Source organism: Oncorhynchus kisutch, linkage group LG2 (assembly GCF_002021735.2).
Source record: "Oncorhynchus kisutch isolate 150728-3 linkage group LG2, Okis_V2, whole genome shotgun sequence".
In the NCBI taxonomy this organism is placed as follows: domain Eukaryota; kingdom Metazoa; phylum Chordata; class Actinopteri; order Salmoniformes; family Salmonidae; genus Oncorhynchus; species Oncorhynchus kisutch.
Genome location: NC_034175.2, coordinates 56,616,361 through 56,638,058, shown reverse-complemented (window position 1 = coordinate 56,638,058; position 21,698 = coordinate 56,616,361). Strand labels below are relative to the sequence as shown.

Genomic DNA, 21,698 nt, shown 5'->3' with positions numbered 1-21,698 from the left:
AAAATATTCCATGTGATTCCATTAAATCAATGTGGAAAACTGATTACATTTTCAAAAGTCATCAACGTAAGGGAATTTAGTATTTTTTTCACCCAACTTTTAACCTAAATCCAATGACATGGTGACATTTTGTGTTGATTTCAAGTTAGATTCACGTTAGTTGACAACTCAATCAAATGTAAATCAAAACTAGATGTGGAACTGACATCTGTGCCCAGTGGGTCATCTCCCCGAATGCAATCAGGGCTGGCGGTAATACGTTATATTGGTACCTGTATTAACACGCCTCATCCAAAAACAAATTGGAACCAAATTGGAATAACAAGAAGCTCGCTGGAGCGAGATGACGTTAATCAGCAGAATAATTAGCTCTCTCCAATATAATGATGTGTCTTACAGACCTGAGGTCATTTAAGTTGCTGCAGCATAATCAAAGTGGAAATGCTCATCAGCTCAAAATAAACCTTGCTCGGCTACAGTCTAGTTTGAAGAAGCCATCAGCCATCTCACTGTTTTGGATGGTTGAATGATCCTCATTCGCCAGCACTTTTGTTGGTGACACATGCATTCTGCGTAAAAGTGTCAAGTAGCCATTTGGATTGAGGGCCCTTTTCTTGTCAAATAAGGTTCTTTATGATTATGCAGCTGTGCATGTGCTTGTATATGAATCCTTTACAGTGACTTCAGAAAGTATTCACACCCCTTGACTTTTTCCACATTTGTTGTGTTACAGCCTGGATCAAATTTAAGATTTTTTGGTTAAAGGGAAATTATTATATTTTAGAAATTTTTTACAAATCAATTAAAAATAAATAGCGGAAATGTCTTTAGTCAATAAGTATTCAAGCCATTTGTTATGGTAAGCATAAATAAGTTCACGAGTAAACATTTGCTAAATAATAATATTTAACAGTGAATTTCAAACACAGATTCAAAGACAAAGTACAAGGAGATTTTGCAGTGCCTCGCACAGAAGGGCACCTATTGGTAGATGGGCCAAAAAATAAACAGACATTGAATATCCCTTTGAGCATAGTGAAGTTATTAATTACCCTATGGATGGTGTATCAATATACCCAGTCCTAACTCAGTAGCCGGAGAGGAAGGAAACCACTCAGGCATTTCACCGAGGCCAATGGTGACTTTAAAACAATTACAGATCTTAATGGCTTTGACAGGAGAAAAGTGAGGTTGGATCAACAACATTGTAGTTACTCCACAATACAAACCTAACTGACTGAGTGAAAAGAAACATACGTCCTGTTTTTAACAATGCACTAATGTAATACTGTAAAAATGTGGCAAAGCAATACATTTTTTGTCCTGAATACAAAGTGTTGTTATGTTCAGGGCAAATCTAATACAACACATTACTGAGTACCACTCTCCATATTTTCAAGCAATAGTGGTGGCTGCATCATGTTATGGGTATACTTGTAATTGTTAAGTACTGGAGAGTTTTTTCAGGATAAAAAAAGTAAACAGAATGGAGCTAAGCACAGGTAAAATCCCAGAGGAAAACATGGTTCAGTCTGCTTCCCACCAGACACTGGAGAAGAATTCACCTTACAGCAGGACAATAACATACTATAAAAAACAAGGCCAAATCTACACTGGAGTTGCTTACCAAGAAGGCAGTGAATGTTCCTGAGTGGCCGAGTTACAGTTTTGACTTAAATCTACTTGAAAATCTATGGCAAAACCTGAAAATGGTTGTCTAGCAATGATCAACAACCAATTTGACAGAGCTTGAAGAATTTTGAAAAGAATAATGGGCAAATGTTGCACAATCCAGGTGTGGAAAGCTCTTAGAGACTTACCCAGAAAGACTCACAGCTGTAATCGCTGCAAAAGGTGCTTCTAAAAAGTATTGACTCAGTATTAAGTTAATGAGAAATTATTAATATAATTATAAAACATTTATATATATATAGTTAGTTAGTTGGGCAAGTGTTGGTCCCATGTTTCATGAGCTGAATAAAATATCCCAGAATTTTTCCATATGCACAAAAAGCTTATTTCTCTCAAATTTGGTGCAGAAATTTGTTTACATCTCTATTAGTGAACATCCTTTGCCAAGATAATCCATCCACCTGACAGGTGTGGCATATCAAGAAGCTGATTAAACTGCATGATCGTTACACAGGTGCACCTTGTGCTGGGGACAAGAAAACACCACTCCAAAATGTGCTGTTTTGTCACACAATCCAATGCCACAGATGTCTCGTGTTTTGAGGGAGCGTGCAATTGGCACATTTATGTAGTGTATCAACATCTTACATAATGTATGGAGTCAATATGAGACAAAGAAATATGTAAAGATCCATCTCAATATCACGCCTTGTGGATACTTAAGATATGAATACATTAACATGTGTGACATGGAATGTCAATGGAATTGTGCAGCCAGAGAAAATAATGAAGGTATGTTCTTATTTTTAAAAGAAAACATCTGTTGTTTACAAGAAACTCATCTATCAGCATTAGAAAGTGAAAGGTTTGGGTGAGCTTGAGATGGATTGGCGTTCTCTTCCACTGACTCCTCAAGATTCAAAGGAGTATCAATTCTCATTAATAAAAAAAGTCCCATTTAAGCCTACATAAATTACAACTGACCCAAATGGACGTTTTATAATGATAAAAGGAAACCTGTCACAAGAAAAAGTCACTTTATTGACTTGCTATTGCCGAAATGAAGACGACCCAAAATGAATTAACGACTTTATACTAAAAGGATCTCAATGTTACAGGAATATTATATGGCGGGTGATTTTAACTGTGTGTGAGATGCAACGTTAGCCAAGTCGTCAACTAAACTATATACTCTTAGAATGCCAGGGATGGGTGTTCCCCAGTTTCTGTGTTGTTGTGGGTTTGTATGTGTGTGTATTTCAGGAAATGGCTTCCTGGATTCTAAGAAGCTGATTGGTCGGCCCCATCGCAGGGGATACAGCTGTCTCTGCAATTACCAACTCCTTCTCCAGCTTGATAAGAGCCAGTGTTCCTTCCCCATGGAAGAGGGCTTCTTTTTATGTCCTGCGTTGATTGTTGTGGTGGTTAGTAAAGGTTTTGTGGATATTATTTTGTAGTCGCTCCTTCTGAGGTATGTGTATGCCAATAGGACTTAGTGTTTTTTGGTTATTGAAATTGTTCGCTTAAAGTATTAGTAATTATTCTGTTTAATTTGTTCCCAAGGGAGGAAGGGGAACGCACCTTGGTAGTGTTTAAGCAAGAGTCCTGTGGGCATACATAACCCGTAGTAGTTCATCTGTCTATGCACACTAGGTAAGACCTGGGCGGACCACCCCCTGTATTTTGGTTAGCGCGCCAGGTGGTGCTAAATGTTAGGTAGGTAGTGGGAAGGCAGGTAAGGTAGGAGAGGGGACTCTTTAATTTTTACTTTCTTTGCTTTGGTTCCATCCAGCCCTTTTTCCCCACTTTACCGTGTTAAGGAATAACTAAATTCCCTGTAAACGGTATTTTTCTCTGCCTCTGTCGTCCTTCCCTGCACCTACATTCACATACTTTTTCACTCCATGTGGAGTTGAGATGTAGCGGGGTGTTGCGTTCCCTCCAAGAGGCGTACGTAACAGTGTTCGATTACCACATGGGACCAGTATGACAAATGGATGCACTGTAAGTTTCTCTGGATAAGGGTGTCTGCTAAATTTCAAAAATGGAAATGTCTAAGGCAGGAGTGTCAAACTCAGAGGGCAGAGTGTCTGCGGGTTTATGGTTTTTCCTTTGAATTAAGACCTAAACAACCAGGTGAGGGTAGTTCCTTAATAATGAATTACCTTAATTAATCCAACAAGTACAAGGGTGGAGCGAAAACCTGCAGTCACTCTGCCCTCCGTGGAATGAGTTTGACACGTGGTCTAAGGTATGAAACCACAACATCAAAGAGATGGGTCTATGTGAACTGTGGAGATATAAACATCCAACTAAAAATCAATGCTCCTATTACTCTCATGCCCACAACTCATATTAAAGTATTAACTTTTTTAATGTAAACTGTTTTTTAATTGACTGTCTTTTTAAATGTAATACCTTCTTAGAATAATTACGGACCATAGCCCATTGTATTTCACGTTTATGCTTAAACCTCCTATGCCAATATCAAAGACTTGACGATTCAGCATGATGTTACTTTGAGATAAAGAGTTTACCTCATATCTCAACACACAGACATGTTTTTGGAAATATGCTCAACGGCCAGTTTATTAGGTACTGGGTCGGACCCCCCTTTGCCTCCAGAACAGTCTGAATTATTCGGGGAATTTTACAAGGTGTTGGAAACTTTCCATAGGGATCTTGGTCCATGCTGACATGATGCCATCACACAGTTGCTGCAGATTGGATGGCGGTACATTTATGCTGTGAACAGCCCATTCCCTCTCATCCCAAAGATTCTCTATTGGGTTGAGGTCTGGGGACTGTGCAGGATACTCAAGTAAACTGAACTCGCTGTCATGTTCCAGACAATGTTTTCCACTCCTCAATTGTTCAATTTTGGTGATCACATGTCCACTGGAGCCGTTTCTTAATATTTTTAGCTGATAGGAGCGGAACCCAGTTTGGTCATCTGCTGCAATAGCCCATCCCTGACAAGGATCGAGGCGTTGTGTGCTCTGAGATGCAGTTGTGCACACCACTATTGTACTGTGCCTTTCTTTCTCTGTTTGTGACCCGCCTGTTAGCTTGCACGATTCTTGACATTCTTCTTCAACCTGGCACCGACAATCATACCAAATCATACCATAAAAGTCACTTAGGTCTCTCGTTTTGCCCCATCAACTGAATGCCTCGATGCCAGTCTGCCTGCTTTATATAGCAAGCCACGGCCACATGACTCACTGTAGGATCGATACCTTTTCGTGAACAGGATGGTGTACCTAATAAACTTGCTGGTGAGTGTAATTGTAGATAATGAAGTATGCCCTACTGTTGTGTGGGAAGCTCTTAAAGCATATATGAGAGGTTGTACCATCTCTTACTCTTCACATAATAAAATGAAGACCAAAAAAGAGTTTGAAATAATAGAACAGAAAATCCATGACTTAGATAGACATGTGCATCGCGTCACAAGGATCTTTAAACAATTCCTGGAAGCTGAAATTTCCCAGTTCGTCCATGGTCCGCATACTCACCAGACATATCACCCATTGAGCATATTTGAGATGCTCTGGATCGATGTGCACGACAGCATGTTCCAGTTCCCGTCGATATCCAGCAACTTCTCACAGCCATTGAAGAGGAGTGGGACAACATTCCAAAGGGCTCAATTAACAGCCTGATAAATTCTATGTGAAGGAGATGTCACACTGCATGAGTCAAATGGTGATACTGACTGGTTTTCTGATCCACACCCCTACCTTTTTTTGTGACCAATGTGCATTTCTGTGACCAACAGATGCATTTCTGTTTTCCCAGTCATGTGAAATCCATACATTAGGTGTCACGCCCTGGCCTTAGTATTCTGTGTTTTCTTTATTATGTTGGTTAGGCCAGGGTGTGACATGGGTGATTTATGTGTCTTGTTTTGTCTAGGGGTTTTGTAGTTTATGGGATTGTGTTCAGTTAAGTAGTCTAGGACAGTCTATGGTTGCCTGGAGTGGTTCTCAATCAGAGGCAGGTGTTTATCGTTGTCTCTGATTGGGAACCATATTTAGGCAGCCATATTCTTTAGGTATCTGGTGGGTGGTTGTTCCTGTCTCTGTGTTTTGCACCAGTTAGGACTGTTTCGGTTTTTCCACGGTTTCTCATTTTGTATAGTGTTCACGTTTTCATCTTTCATTAAAGATGTTTATAAATAACCACGCTGCATTTTGGTCCTCCTCTCCTTCCCAGGAAGAAAACTGTTACATTAGGGCCTAAATATATTATTTAAATTGACTGATTTCCTTATATGAACTGTAACTTAGTAAAATCTTTGAAATTGTTGCATTTATATTTTTATTCAGTATAGTTAATGTAAATTTGTGCGATTTAAGAACTCTGAAAAAACATCCAAATGAATCCCAGTTATCTTCGGTTAATACAGACTAATTTGAGGAAGTGTATACTGGCTTCGGCTTCTCAAGAGGGACAAACAGTACTATTGCCTATTTATTCTCGTTTTTCAAGCAAAGGTCTTTTTAAGGGAGTATACGAGGCACAGATGTTCACTTTGCCTAGCTGAGTACTGCTAGGAGAAAACCAAACCTAGTATGCAGGTGACATTAGGACTCGCCACTCAGTGGTTGTGGTGTCTGTTTGGTTCAGTTGGTGTAGCCTTTGATGGACCAATATGGGCCGAGAGTAAATCTTTACTGTTTTCCTTCTCTTTGAACCATGTGTGGACAAAGTGATGCTCCTATTCTAACTGTTGAGCATTGAAGACAGAGTAAAACACACTTGCCTGATTAAAGGTTTGTGTTAAATTACCTACCTGACAAAGACGCCAATGACCTCATAAATGGATTGTGGTTTATGTGTGAGTGTGTGTCCCGAGTTATATGTGTCTGCTAACTCGCACGCACTCCCTTGAAGATGTAACCAAACAATCAAACTGCCCACTGCTAACAATGATTTCATTGGTTGTTGCCACATTGAGATGTACTGTGTGCCTCATAATCAAATACCACCACATTCCACCTCATGATGTTGGACTGCCGGTCGATGACTGCCATAGGCCAGAGAGTGAAGTCGGAATTGTTCTTATTATGACAGCCGTGGAACTCCAGATATGTGCCATGTGCGAAGTGGATATGGAGAGTACCAAGTGACTGAAATTCCTACCAATACTGCAAATGGCACAAGTACGAATTTGGTCTGAATTGTTTTGGTTTTCTAAGCTGTTTCAAATTCCACTCTGTTTTTCAGTTATATCTCATTGCTGAGATCAAACATTGCCCATTGAGGTGTATTAAAATGCATATTGATATTTTTTCATCATAAAATCCATACTGATTTTAATACCTACTCCAAGCACTTCAATATGACATTCTTTTTCATTTGTCTTATGGCGAAAGATTAAAAGGAATCGATTAAACTGCTCTGCTGTTGTGAAAATCCAAGCCAAATACACAACAACAAAAAAACAGAAAAACAGCTTGAATGAGATGAATTAGAGACTAAAGCCCTTGATAGAAACAGTATCTGTGAGAACATTTTCAAAGGCTTATTGAAGTAAAGGATAAACAGCCTGGTTAAAAACCCATCACCTGTCCACCATTATGATTGACACTAGGGTCACAGTAGCCAGCACTCTGACAGCATCTCTCACTCTCTCTCTCTCTCATTCTTCCCTCCATCCCACTGACTGTCTTGTTTTCCCGTTTTCAGTTGCTCTAGGTCTCTTACGCTCCTTTCTCCCCATTCTTAATCAGTACCACTCTAGACTGACACAAGCTCAGTCCCTAAAAGAAACCATGGAGACTGGAATATGAGCCTACTATACCCTTTCTCCTCTCTCCTTCCCTCTCTCCTCACATTTCTAATTAATCCATCCTTCTCCCCACCCAGCTACTGAAGGAATTCCCAAATAATAATTAAATTAATGAGACTTAAATTAAACCCCTGTACCCCCTTCTTTTACTCCTCTTAACATTACCTTAGGTGGCCGTGTCATGATGTAAGACAGGAAGGACCATGTGGCCCCTGTCTCCAGGCTGGGAATTGCCTTTGTTGTTTTTCATGTATATGTTATGTAGTTATGTTAGGCTTCAACTTGTTTTAATTGGGCTTTTTTATTATTTCCCTGTGAGAATATCCTCATGATCCCATGACATTTGCTTTTTTCTTCCTGGCTAATTACCCATTTCTATGTCTGTTGATGGATCACCCAAGTTTGATTTTAAATGGTGAAGAAGTTATAATGATCAGGGCTGATGGCTTCATGAATCATTTAGTGGAAGTTGGGTAATTTCAATAAAGAGGGATTGGGGAGCATGACAGGTGGGTTTACAGATGGGTAATGATGACAGTGAATGGTGTATGTGTGTGTGGCACTTCACTAATTCTAATACATATCAGCCATCGGGGACTGGCATTTCACATCCCCACACACTACCTTCATGGATATGATTCTCATACATGAATGATTATCATCATCATTATCGCATATTCTTGATCAGACATGCACCCAAACAAGCACTCAAACATGACAAGCAATTGGGGTGGGTGGGGGGTGTGTGTGTGTGTGTATGTACACATCTGCTTGAGTGTGCGTGCATAAGTGTTATCGAATAACAAGTTTTATCCCCTGAGATTTGGGGGATAAAACTCCTAAAAGAGATGTTTATTTTTACGTGCTGAAAATGAACATTGCCCACACACTTAGACACTTTGCTTCTCCTTGGTCTGCAGTTTAAAAAAAACAGGTCTGCTTTGACCTGTCAGACATACACACTAAAATGACCCCACACACTCATAAAGGCTTACATTTCTATTTTACTTTAATCTGAAAAAAAAAAAAATCTCATTTGGGTCAAGAAAAAAAATCGACTCCATAAAATACACAGAACTCTCTCCGTCGGAGTTAAAGTGGTCACCCAGGCAACATCAACATTGTCTATGTTTCAAAAAGAAGCATCAGTTCAATGCTTGAGTAGGGTTGAGATCAGAGGAACTGGTGGTAGAGTGGCGATGGTGGGTTCCCTATGAAAAAGAGGGAGGGGTTATAACAGATCACATCAACCATAGGTACAACAACTCTTAGTGCAAATGAGTCCCACACCTTTAAAAGGAAGGTCCTTTAGCCCCCTGAACTATGCCTAGGAATCTGTCAACATATACACTACCATTCAAAAGTTTGGTGTCACTTAGAAATGTCCTTGTTTTTTAAAGAAAAGCTAACTTTTTGTCCATTAAATTAACATCAAATTGATCAGAAATACAGTGCAGACATTGTTAATGTTGTAAATGACTATTGTAGCTGGAAACGGCTGATTTTGTTATGGAATATCTACATAGGTGTACAGAGGCCCATTATCAGCAACCATCACTCCTGTGTTCCAATGACACATTGTGTTAGCTAATCCAAGTTGATCATTTTAAAAGGCTAATTGATCATTGAAAACCCTTTTGCAATTATGTTAGCACATCTGAAAACGATTGTTCTGATTAAAGAAGCAATAAAACTGGTCATCTTTAGACGAGTTGAGTACCTGGAGATCAGCATTTGTGTGTTTGATTACAGGCTCAAAATGACCAGAAACAAAGTGAATAGGCGACTCCGGGATGCTGGCCTTCTAGGCAGAGTTGCAAAGAAAAAGCCATATCTCAGACTGGCTAATAAAAATGAAAGATTAAGATTGGCAAAAGAACACAGATACTGGACAGAGGAACTCTGCCAAGAAGGCCAGCATCTGGGAGTCGCCTCTTCGCTGTTGATGTTGAGACAGGTGTTTTGCGGGTACTATTTGATGAAGCTGCCAGGACTTGTGATGTGTCTGTTTCTCAAACTAGAGACTCTAATGCTTAGTTCGTGCACCGGGGCTCCTCACTCCTTTTTCTATTCTGGTTAGAGCCAGTTTGCGCTGTTCTGTGAAGGGAGTAGTACACATCGTTGTACGAGATCTTCTGTTTCTTGGCAATTTCTCGCATGGAATAGCCTTCATTTCTCAGAACAAGAATAGACTGACAAGTTACAGAAGAAAGATCTTTGTTTCTGGCCATTTTGAGCCTGTAATCGAACCCACAAATGCTGATGCTACACATACTCAACTGGTCTAAAGATGGCCAGTTTTATTGCTTCTTTAATCAGAACAACCGTTTTCAGATGTGCTAACATAATTGCAAAAGGGTTTTCCAATGATCAATTAGCCTTTTAAGATGATAGACTTGGATTAGCCAACACAACGTGTCATTGGAACACAGGAGTGATGGTTGCTGATAATGGGCCTGTATTTCTGATCAATTTGATGTTATTTTAATGGACAAAAAGTTAGCTTTTCTTTCAAAAACAAGGACATTTTCAAGTGACCCTAAACTTTTGAATGGTAGTGTACATCTTCATTAGACTACATCCCACCTATACACATTTCTGTATCTTTATACTGCATGAAGGAAACACAAGAAAATACAAAAATTAGCTCCGTATCTTCGGATAACGACAACAAAAATACACAAATTTATTTACGGACTGGCACAATGTATTTACACAAATATATATTTGTATATGGTGTATGAAACAGTTCCTTACAAACATATTCACCCCCTTGACATTTTTCCTATTTTGTTGCATTACAACCTGTAATTTAAATAGATTTTTATTTATTTTTATTTTATTTATTTGGATGTAATGGACATACACAAAATAGTCCAAATTGGTGTAGTGAAAAAAAAAAAAAATGTATCAGAAAAGTGGTGCGTGAATATGTATTCACCCCCTTTGCTTTGAAACCCGTAAATAAGATCTGGTGCAACCATTTACCTTCAGAAGTCACATAATTAGTTAAATAAAGTCCACATGTGTGCAATCTAAGTGGCACATGATCTGAGTATACTTCCACCTGTTCTGAAAGGCCCCAGAATCTGCAACACCACCAAGCAAGCAGCACCATGAAGACCAATGAGCTCTCCAAACATGTCAGGGACAAAGTTGTGGAGAAGTACAGATCAGGGTTGGGTTATAAAAAAACATACAAAACTTTGAACATCTCACAGAGCACCATTAAATCCATTATTAAAAAATGGAAAGAATATGGCACCACAACAAACCTGCCAAGAGAGGGCCGCCCACCAAAACTCATGGACCAGGCAAGGAGGGCATTAATCAGAGAGGCAACAAAGAGACCAAAGATATCCCTGAAGGAATCTCCACAGCGGAGATTGGAGTATCTGTCCATAGGACCACTTTAAGCCGTACACTCCATAGAGCTGGGCTTTATGGACGTGTGACCAGAAAAAAGCCATTGCTTAAAGAAAAAAATAAGGAGACACATTTGGTGTTCGCCAAAAGGCATGTGGGAGACTCCCCAAACATATGGAAGAAGGTACTCAGCTTAGATGAGACTAAAATTGAGCTTTTTGGCCATCAAGTAAAACGCTATGTCTGGCACAAACCTAACACCTCTCATCACCCCGAGAATACCATCCCCAAAGTGAAGCATGGTGGTGGCAGCATCATGTTGTAGGTATGTTTTTCATCGGCAGGGACTGGGAAACTGGTCAGAATTGAAGGAATGATGGATGGCGCTAAATACAGGGAAATTATTGAGGGAAAACTGTTTGTCTTCAAGAGATTTGAGACTGGGACGGATATTTACTTTCCAGCAGGACAATGACCCTAAGCATACTGCTAAAGCAACACTTGAGTGGTTTAAGGGGAAACATTTAGATGTCTTGGAATGGCCTAGTCAAAGCCCAGACCTAATTCCAATTGAGAATCTGCGGTATGACTTAAAGATAGCTGTACACCAGTGGAACCCATCCAACTTGGAGGAGCTGGAGCAGTTTTGCCTTGAACAATGGGCAAAAATCCCAGTGGCTAGATGTGCCAAGCTTATAGAGACATACCCCAAGAGACTTGCAGCTGGGGGGGGTAAATAGTTATGCACGCTCAAGTTTTCCGTTTTGCTGTCTTACTTCTTGTTTGTTTCACAATAAAAATATTTTGTATCTTCAAAGTGGTAGGCATGTTGTGTAAATCAAATGATACAATCCCCCCAAAAATCTATTTAAATTCCAGGTTATAAGGTAACAAAATAGGAAATATGCCAAGGGGGTGAATACTTTCGCAAGCCACTGTAGCTTAGGTACTAGTCTGTTTAGTTAATAATCCACTCCTTGATGTGTCATTGTGAAACATCTTTGGCACACAAGGAGTGGAATGTTAGCTAAACAGTCTGGTATCCAGGCTATGATCATTTTGGGGAAATGTATCCCCTCGTGGCCCCTGGCTATTGCTGATAATTTTGCTTTAGCTCAGTTGTTCTCTTCTGGTGTAACTAGTTTAAGTGTTTGTGAGGCAGGTTGTGTCTTTTCCTCTCTCTGTACTCCCTGCTTCCTACAGCTTATCACTGTATTCGCGCGTGGACAGATTTTGACGGGAGTGGACCCTCTCTCTTCACATATTCCTCTCTGGCATGAGTCTCACCACAGAGCTACTGAACACATTCCAGCACAGGAACCTCCGTTCCAAAGGTTTCCTTCCGGAAACAAGGTGAGATCGTGATCAAAACACAGCACATCTCACTAGGATTATGGGAGATTCAGTCCTCACAGGCTCACAACCTCTCACACAGCTGATGCTCTCATCTTGGTCCCTGGGTGCCTTGTCGTTGTCTGAGTTTGATTTGGTCCTCCACCACTGTGGGCCCCATTCCTGAGGGACCCCATTTCCTCCAGGGGCAGGTGGGTGGAGTTGTAGGCCAGTGGAGGGATGGTATTAACCAACATGAGCTGCAGAGGCTTCCTCTCCGGGCTGTACTGGCAGCGTACGTAGCGGGAGAAGGCTGCACGGTACGTTTTGTTGAACAGAGTGTATACCAGAGGGTTGACGGCTGAGGAGAGGTATCCCACCCACACGAACACGTTCAGCAGCCCCCCCATCACCCACGGGTCACAGTTCATGGGGTTGCACACCACTGCCAGCACATTGGTGATGAAGAAGGGACACCACATGACCACGAACAAGAAGAAGACCACACCCAGGACCTTGGTGGCCTTCTGCTCATTGCTAATTGACTGCATGGTACGACGCCCGTACCGCGGGTCCACCCCAGCCCCGCCAACCCCTCCTCCCACCCCTCTCGTGTCGCGGCTGAGCGAACGCCTGAAGAAGAGCTTCTCTGAGGAGAGCGAGGACTGTGGGAAAAATCCCAGGGTCAGGGTGGCACTCCACTTGGGCCTGGGCACGAGCTGGTCCAGGCAGAGTGTAGCCTCATTCTGCAGGGCGCTGATGGTGAGGAAGTAGGTGACCACCATGATGGTGAGGGGGACGAAGAAGGCCACGAAGGAGCCTACCAGGACGAAACTGTCATCTGTCAGCAGGCAGCTGCCATCTTTAAATACCTTTGTGTGGTCCCGCAGGCCTAGGACAGGGATGGGCATGGAGATACCTACAGAGAGACACAGAGAGAAGTTATTTTGGTGTGAGGTTTGTGTGCTTGTGTGTGTTCCATTTCTTGAGATTTCAAAGTAATTTTCTACAGCTCGTCTCTGCCTAAACCAGAGCACTGTGGCGCTTCAAGATTGTACCAGTAATATCAAAAAGTAAAGAAAGTCAACAATCATAGTCAACCTGTTGCTCATTCCAACCGTAAATCAAGCCACCAGGGCAGGATCCTCTTGCATTATTAATGCAATAGCCCTCATATCGCCACTGTCTGCCCACCAGGACATATAAACCCTGCAATTTCCCCTCACAGATTCAGTCAGCACTATTATCATTAGCGTCCAATAACTGGATTTGGGAGAGTGAGGGACAGATACATCTGGAGCCATTCACTATGGCTTTCATCCCCACAGCAACACAGTTTGATGCAGAGACCCTAATGCCCTCAGGGAGGAGGTGCAACTGGCCTGACACTGACTGACATTTTGGGGTTCAGAGCAGGAAAATAGACATGGAATTAAGATCCCATCACTTTAGGCGCATGGGTAACATATTCAATGATTTATAACCACCCATTTGCAAGTATACTGAACAAAATTACAAACACAACATGCCACCGTTTCAAAGATTTTACTGAGTTACAGTTCATATGAGGAAATCAGTCAATTGAAAGTTAATTAACATTCCACTCCTGGACATGTCATTGTGAAACTTCTTTGGCCCAGTTAATTCCTTTGCATCCTGATCCGAAAGAAATTAAATAGTCCCTCGTTTTATTACACGTTCATGACTTTGCTTGGAAGAAGGATGAGTACTTCCTGTTTCTAGCTTCATTATTGTATATTCTATTCCTCTTGTGTTACTATTTTTAATATTTATGTATATAAATATTAAAAACTCTGCATAGTTAGGAAGGGCTCGTAAGCAAGCATTTCAGAGTAAAGTCTACCACCGTTGTATTTGGCACATGTAACAAATACAATCTTATTTGATTTTCTGACAAGGCCACAGTCAGCATTTTATTGTCATATTTAGGAGGCCAAAAATCCATCAAAATGCTTGTATACCCAGAATTCAGAAATAATCAAAAGATATGTTTTGTCTGCGTTTCTCTTCACCCTGATGATCTCCTCCCACTTGGCACAAACTGGTTAAATCAATGTTGTTTCCACGTCATTTCAATGAAATTACTTGGAACCAACAAGAATAGATGTTGAATTGACGTCTGTGTCCAGTGGGCCCCCTCTAAAAATATACAGTGCATTTGGAAATGTATTCAGACCCCTTCCCCTTTTCCACATTTTGTTATGTTAAAGCCTTATTCTAAACTGGATTCAATCATTTTTTTCCCTCATCAATCTACACACAATACCCCATATTGACAAATCAGAAACAGTTTTTTGCAAATGTGTTAGAAATAACTATTCAGAACTATTCAGACCCTTTACTCAGTACTTTGTTGAAGCACCTTTGGCAGTGATTACTGTCATGACTTCAGCCGAAGTCGGTTCCTCTCCTTGTTCGGGCCGCGCTCGGTGGTCAGCGTCGCCGGTCTTCTAAGCCATCGCTGATCCACTTTTCATTTTCCATTTGTTTTGTCTTTGTTTCTACACACCTGTTTTTCATTCCCCTAATTATTGTTCATGCATTTAACCCTCTGTTTCCCCCATGGTGTTGTGCGGGATTGTTTTATGTCATGTTTGGTTAGTTGGTGACTGGTTATTTCGACGGGTGCTGTTTCTTGCCCGTGCGTAAAAGTTGATGTTTGTGTGTTTTGTGTTTGGGCAAGTCTATTGTTTTACCTTGCACCATTCATTATTCTGAGTAAAGTTACATTGCTCCCAATTCTCTGCTCTCCTGTGCCTGACTGCATACACCAGCTACACCCACCATTCTGACAATTACAGCCTAGAGTCTTCTTGGGTATGACGCAAAAATCTTGGCACACTTGGGGAGTTTCTCCCATTCTTCTCTGCAGATCCTCTCAAGTTCTGACAGGTTGGTTGGGGAGCATCGCTGCACAGCTATTTTCAGGTCTCTCCAGAGATGTCCAATTGGGATCAAGTTCAGGCTCTGGCTGGCCACTCAAACTCCAAGTGGGCTGTCATGTGCCTTTTACTGAGGAGTGGCTTACGTCTGGCACTCTACCATAAAGGTCTGATTGGTGGAGTGCTGCAGAGATTGTTGTCCTTCTGAAAGACTCTCCCATCTCCACAGAGGAACTCTGGAGAGCTCTGTCAGAGTGACCATCGGGTTCTTGGTCACCTCCCTGACCAAGGCCCTTCTCCCCCGATTGCTCAGTTTGGCCAGATGGCCAGCTGTAGGAAGTGTCTTGGAGGTTCCAAACTTATTCTATCTAAGAATGATGGAGGCCACTGTGTTCTTGGGGACCTTCAATGCTGCAGAAATGTTTTGCTACCCTTTCCCAGATCTGTGCCTCGAGACAATCCTGTCTTGGAGCTCTACAGACAATTCCTTCGAGTAATGGCTTTGGACTAGCTTCACGTTGCCCTGGGTCTTCAGTGGTTTCTGTAGAGCAGTGCAGCAGCACACCCGGCACAGCAGTTGGAGACAGACCAAAGAACACATACCTGATCCAGACATCTCAACCATCTCTGCCATGTTTCCACACTAACAAGTCCACACCAGAACCACAGACACAAAGAGCTCCGGGTTGGAGACCACACTAGACACAAAACATGAGCTTAACCCCAGGAAGAGGAAATGTTAAACTGACCTTAGGTCAGTAACTCTGCTCTGTAGGAGCAATTTACTACTACTCCAATAAACACAGCTCGGCTAATTATTTATTTCAGTGGCAGTTACATTATCATGGAACTGCTGATGCCAATACGTACATTTTTACGGCTTTGGTTATTGCGTGTTTCTTTGTTCGAGGAAACTATAGCTCAGTGTGTCTGAAGTGAGAAAAATAGCCCCGGGGGATGCTTTCAGTCTCTGTCTGTCAGACCAATATTGAGGCACAATACATGACAGAGATACAGGAAGCTGTAGGAACCTCCTTAATGATTCAACAGGAAAGAAAATAACTGCTGGTTTCAAAGACCAAATAGTACTATTTTTTAATTGAGCTTGGCAGTCTTACAAAAGTTATTTTGTTTGATATGAAAAATTAATAAAGTCCTGGTCATGGCAAAGGAACATTCCTTGGTCATGGCAGGATGAGGTGGGTGTGCGTGTGTATAGGATGAGGTGTGTGTTCTGTGTATGTGTGGGGTTTTGTAAGGTCTTCAGGGATGTCTCTCTGTGGTAGCATTTTTGTGCAATAGGCTGGGCAGTAGCAGCACTGTTCCAGGGTTTGTTTAACACCATACATCATCTCAGTTCTGTGTAACATCAGCTACACTTCAGCTTCTCTCTCTCTCTCTGCCATGTGCAGATAAACGAGAGGAGAGGGGGATGAGACCTAACATGTAAATAAGCAGCAGTGACATACATAATCTTATTTAATTTGCAGGCGGCAGCGTATCATATTCTAGCGCTCCGCTTGGGACCAGGAACCTGTGGAATGGTGAGTCATATCTGTAGTTCATTTCTCCCTACATTGTGTATTGTCTCTCTCTGCTTCCCTGGTTCTATGTGACATTGTCCCTCCCTGCCTCCCTGTGTCTCTACACAGCATGACTGGATCATTAGTGGTGGTATTGAACCATTGGAAAGGAGCCACACAAGTCATTGACTACAGCTCAGTGTTCAACACCATAGTGCCCTCCAAGCGCATCATTATGCTAAGGACCCTGGGACTGACCACCTCCCTCTGCAACAGGATCCTGGACTTCCTGACTAGACACCCGCATGTGGTGAGGTTAGGCAACAACACATCCCCACGCTGACCCTCAAAACAGGGGCCCCTCAAGGGTGTGTGCTTAGTCCCCTCCTGTACTCCCTGTTCATCCACAGGGAGGAAGCCAGAAATCTGTCAGTGTGGTGCCAGGACAACAACCTCTCCCTCAGCAAAGGCGCTGATTGTGGACAACAGGAAACAGAGTGCCGAGCACTCATATCGACGGGGCTGAAGTTTAGTGTGTGTTCTACATCACTAAGGACCTATCATGTTCCAAACACACCAATAGTCATGAAGAGGGCATGACAATGCCTCTTACCCCTCAGCAGGCTGAAAATATTTGGTATGGGCCCTCAGATCCTCAAAAGCTCTACACCTGCACCCTTGAGAGCATATTGCCTGGCTGCAACACCACTTGGTATGGCAAATGCTTGGCATCTAACCGCAAGGCACTACATAGGCTAGTGACTATGGCCCAGAACATCACTGGGACCGAGCTACCTGCCATCCAGGACCTCTATACCTCTAAAAATGGTCAGACTCTAGCCACCCAAGTCATAGACTGCTCTCTCTGCTACTGCACGGCAAGTGATACCGATGCACCAAGTCTGTAACCAACAGGACGCTGAACATTTTCTACCTCCTAGCCCTAAGACTGCTAAATAGTTAGTTAAATAGTTAATCAAATACAGTGCATTCAGAAAGTATTCCCACCACATAACTTTTTCCACATTTTGTTGTTATACAGCCTGTCACGTGTGCTCCCTCTCCGGCCTCTAGGTCACCAGGCTGCTCGTTAGGGCGCACACCTGTCACCAGCGTTATGCGCATAATGACACTCACCTGGACTCCATCACCTCCTTGATTACCTGCCCTTTATATATATCACTCCCTTTGGTTTCTTCCCCAGTTGTCATTGTTGCTGTTTTATGTCGGTGCGCTGTTTGTGTTTCTTGTTTTGTTCATTTCTTAATTAAATGTATTCACTCCCTGAACTTGCTTCCCGACTCTCACCGTACATCGTTACAGAATGACGACTCAACAAAAGGAAGCATTGGGGAGTGTTTTTTTGTGTTGTGGTGATGTCGGGTCCGGGTGTTGGAACCAGAGCTACCTGGGAGGCCTCAGACAGTATGTAGGCTCCCATGAATACGCGGGTTGGATTGGCTCCCATGCCTAAGCTGAGTGAACAGGTTCCCGTGCCTCACCCGAGGCAACTGGGGAGGTCTCAGCCAGCTCATCAGGCTCTCATTCCTCAGCCGGTTCGTCTGGTTTCTGTGCCTCAGCGGAGGCGACCAGTCCTCTACGGATCCACGGGATCGTCCCTGTGGTTGGCGTCCTGTGGCTGGAGCCGAACGCGCCGGGGAGGGAGTACTGTCACGTATGCACTTTCTCCGGCGCTCTAGGTCGTCATGCTCCTGCACCTCAGCCGGATCGACAGGTTCCCGCACCTTAGCAGAGGTGACCGTTCCGCTCCTGATCCCCGGGATCGTCATCTTGGTCGGCGTCCTGCAGCTGGAGCTGCACGTCAGGGAGGGGAAGGGGTACTGTCACGTGTGCTCCCTCTCTGGCCTCTAGGTCACCAGGCTGCACGTTAGGGTGCACACCTGTCACTAGCGTTACGTGCATAATGACAAAAGCTTTTCTAATGAATAAAAAATGAAATATTTAAAGTCAATAAGTACTCAACCCCTTTGTTATGGCCTAAATAAATCAACATTTGCTTATCTAGTTACATAAAAGTTGGGTGAATTTTGGTGTAATTGAGTCAGGTTTGTAGGCCTCCTTGCTTGCACACTTTTACAATTCTGCCCACAAATGTTCTATAAGATTGAGGTCAGGGCATTGTGATGGCCACTCCAATACCTTGACTTTGTTGTCCTTAAGCCATTTTGCCACAACTGTGGTAGTATGCTTGGTGTCATTGTCCATTTGGAAGACCCATTTGCGACCAAGCATTAACTTCCTGACTGATGTCTTGAGATGTTGCTTAAATATATCCACATAATTTTCCTCATGATGCCATCTAGTTTGTGAAGTGCACCAGTCTCTCCTGCAGCAAAGCACCCGCACAACATAATGCTGCCACCCCCGTGCTTCACGGTTGGGATGGTGTTCTTCGGCTTGCAAGCCTCCCCCTTTTTCCTCCAAACATAACAATGGTCATTATGGCCAAACAGTTCTATTTTTGTTTCATCAGACCAGAGGACATTTCTCCAAAAAGTACAATCTTTGTCCCCAGGTGCAGTTGCAAACCGTAGTCTGGCTTTTTTTATGGCGGTTTTGGAGCAGTGGCTTCTTCCTTGATGGGCGGCCTTTCAGGTTATGTTGAGATAGGACTCGTTTTACTGTGGATATAAATACTTTTGTACCTGTTTCCTCCAGGATCTTCACAAGGTCCTTTGCTGTTGTTCTGGGATTGATTTGCACTTTCCGCCCTAAAGTACTTTCATCTCTAGGAGGCAGAATGCGTCTCCTTCCTGAGCGGTATGGCGGCTGTGTGGTCGCCTGGTGTTTATACTTGCGTACTATTGTTTGTACAGATGAACGTGGTGCCTTCAGGCATTTGGAAATTGCTCCCAAGGATGAACCAGACTTGTGGAGGTCTTGGCTGATTTCTTTTGATTTTCCCATAATGTCAAGCAAAGAGGCATTGAGTTTGAAAGTAGGCCTTGAAATGCATCCACAGAAACATCTCCAATTGACTCAAATTATGTCGTTTTGCTTCTAAAGCCATGACATAATTTTCCAGAATTTTCCAAGCTGTTTAAAGGCACAGTCAACTTAGTGTCTGTACACTTCTGACCCACTGGAATTGTGATACAGTGAATTCTAAGTGAAGATATCTGTCTGTAAACAATTGTTGGAAAAATTACTTGTGTCATGCACAAAGTAGATGTCCTAACTGACTTCCCAAAACTATATTTTGTAAACAAGACATAGGTGGAGATGTTGAAAAACTAGCTTTAATGACTCCTAAGTGTGCGTAAACTTCCGACTTCAACTGTACACGTTTCCGACATTTTCAGACCACTAAACATCTATTGATTTAGAACCACAAAGAAAACAGGAGCTGCCTCCACTATTCAAGCAACTTTAACATTTCAACATCATCAAATCAACCCTGCTTAATCTAATATAGTGACAAAAAAAAAACAATTTAACCTCTCTCTCTCTCTCTCTCTCTCTCTCTCTCTCTTCATAGTTGAAGTGTACCTATGATGAAAATTACAGGCCTCTCTCATCTTTTTAAGTGGGAGACCTTGCACAATTGGTGGCTGACTAAATACTTTTTTGCCCCACTGTATATCACTCCAGTGTAAACTGCTAAATTGTAATTACTTCGCTGCTTGGGGCCTATTTATTGAATTACCTCCTAACTTCATTTGCACACACTGTATACAGATTTTTCTATTGTGTTATTGACTGTATGATTGTTTATCCCATGTGTAACTCTGTGTTGTAGTAGTAAACAAAAAAGTAGTAGTAAACAAAAAATGATACTCAAATCAAAATATATTTTATATTTGAGATTCTTCAAAGTAGCCACCCTTTGCCTTGATGACAGCTTTGCACACTCTTGGCATTCTCTCAACCAGCTTCATGTGGAATGTTTTTCCAACAGTCTTGAAGGAGTTCCCACATATGCTGAGCACTTGTTGGCTGCTTTTCCTTCACTCTGCGGTCCAACTCATCCCAAACCATCTCAATTGGGTGGAGGTCAGGTCATCTGATTGTGGAGGCCAGGTCATCTGATGCAGCTCTCCATCACTCTCCTTCTTGGTCAAATAGCCCTTACACGGCCTGGAGGTGTGTTTTGGGTCATTATCCTGTATAAAAACAAATGATAGTCCCACTAAGGGCAAACCAGATGGGATGGCGTATCATTGCAGAATGCTGTGATACTGTGAATGCTGGTTAAGTGTGCCTTGAATTCTAAATAAATCACCTACAGTGTCACCAGCAAAGCACCCCCACACCATCACACTTTCTCTTCCATGCTTCATGGTGGGAACCACATGTAACCGATGTGAAATGGCTAGCTAGTTAGCAGTGTGTGCGATAACAGCGTTTCAATCGGTGACGTCACTCACTCTGAGACCTTGAAGTAGTTGTTCCCCTTGCTCTGCAAGGTCTGGGGATTTGTGGAGCGATGAGTAACAATGCTTTGAGGGTGACTGTTGTCTGTGTGCAGAGGGTCCCTGGTTCGAGCCCAGGTACGGGTGATGAGAGGGACGGAAGCTATACTGTTACATTGATGCTGTTGACCCGGATCACTGGTTGCTGCAGAAAAGGAGAGGGTGAGTGAAACCGATGTGAAATGGCTAGCTAGTTAGCAGGGTGCGCGCTAATAGTGTTTCAATTGATGACGTCACTCGCTCTGAGGCCTTGACTTAGTTCTTCCCCTTGCTCTGCAAGGGCCATGGCTTTTGTGGCGCGATGGGTAACGATGCTTCGTGGGTGTCAGTTGTTGATGTGTGCAGAGGGTTCCTGGTTCGAGCCCAGGTATGGGCGAGGAGAGGAACGGAAGCTATACTGTTACACACACATGCAGAGATCATCCGTTCACCTACTCTGCCTCTCAAAAAGACACAGCGGTTGCAAATTCAAATTTGTACTCAGACCAAAGGACTGATTTCCACTGGTCTAATGTTTATTGCTCGTGTTTCTTGGCCCAAGCAAGCATTTTCTTATTACTGGTGTCCTTTAGTAGTGATTTCTTTGCAGCAATTCAACCATGAAGGCCTGATTCACGCAGTCTCCTCTGAACAGTTGATGTTGAGATGTGTCTGGTAACTCTAATGAACTTATGCTCTGCAGCAGAGGTAATTCTGGGTGTTCCTTTCCTGT

At 42.6% G+C, this 21,698-nt stretch overlaps 1 protein-coding gene across 1 annotated transcript in view; it reads right to left on the bottom strand.

Moving 5' to 3' along the window:
• Positions 1-11,690: 11,690 nt before the first annotated feature.
• LOC109902889 (5-hydroxytryptamine receptor 2A) overlaps positions 11,691-21,698 on the bottom strand; it is a 34,075-nt gene continuing 24,067 nt past the window's right edge. The window contains exon 3 of the mRNA XM_031798217.1: positions 11,691-13,046. Within this exon, the coding sequence (XP_031654077.1) occupies positions 12,223-13,046 (824 nt within the window). The 3' untranslated portion in view covers positions 11,691-12,222. The remainder of the gene's footprint in view (positions 13,047-21,698) is intronic.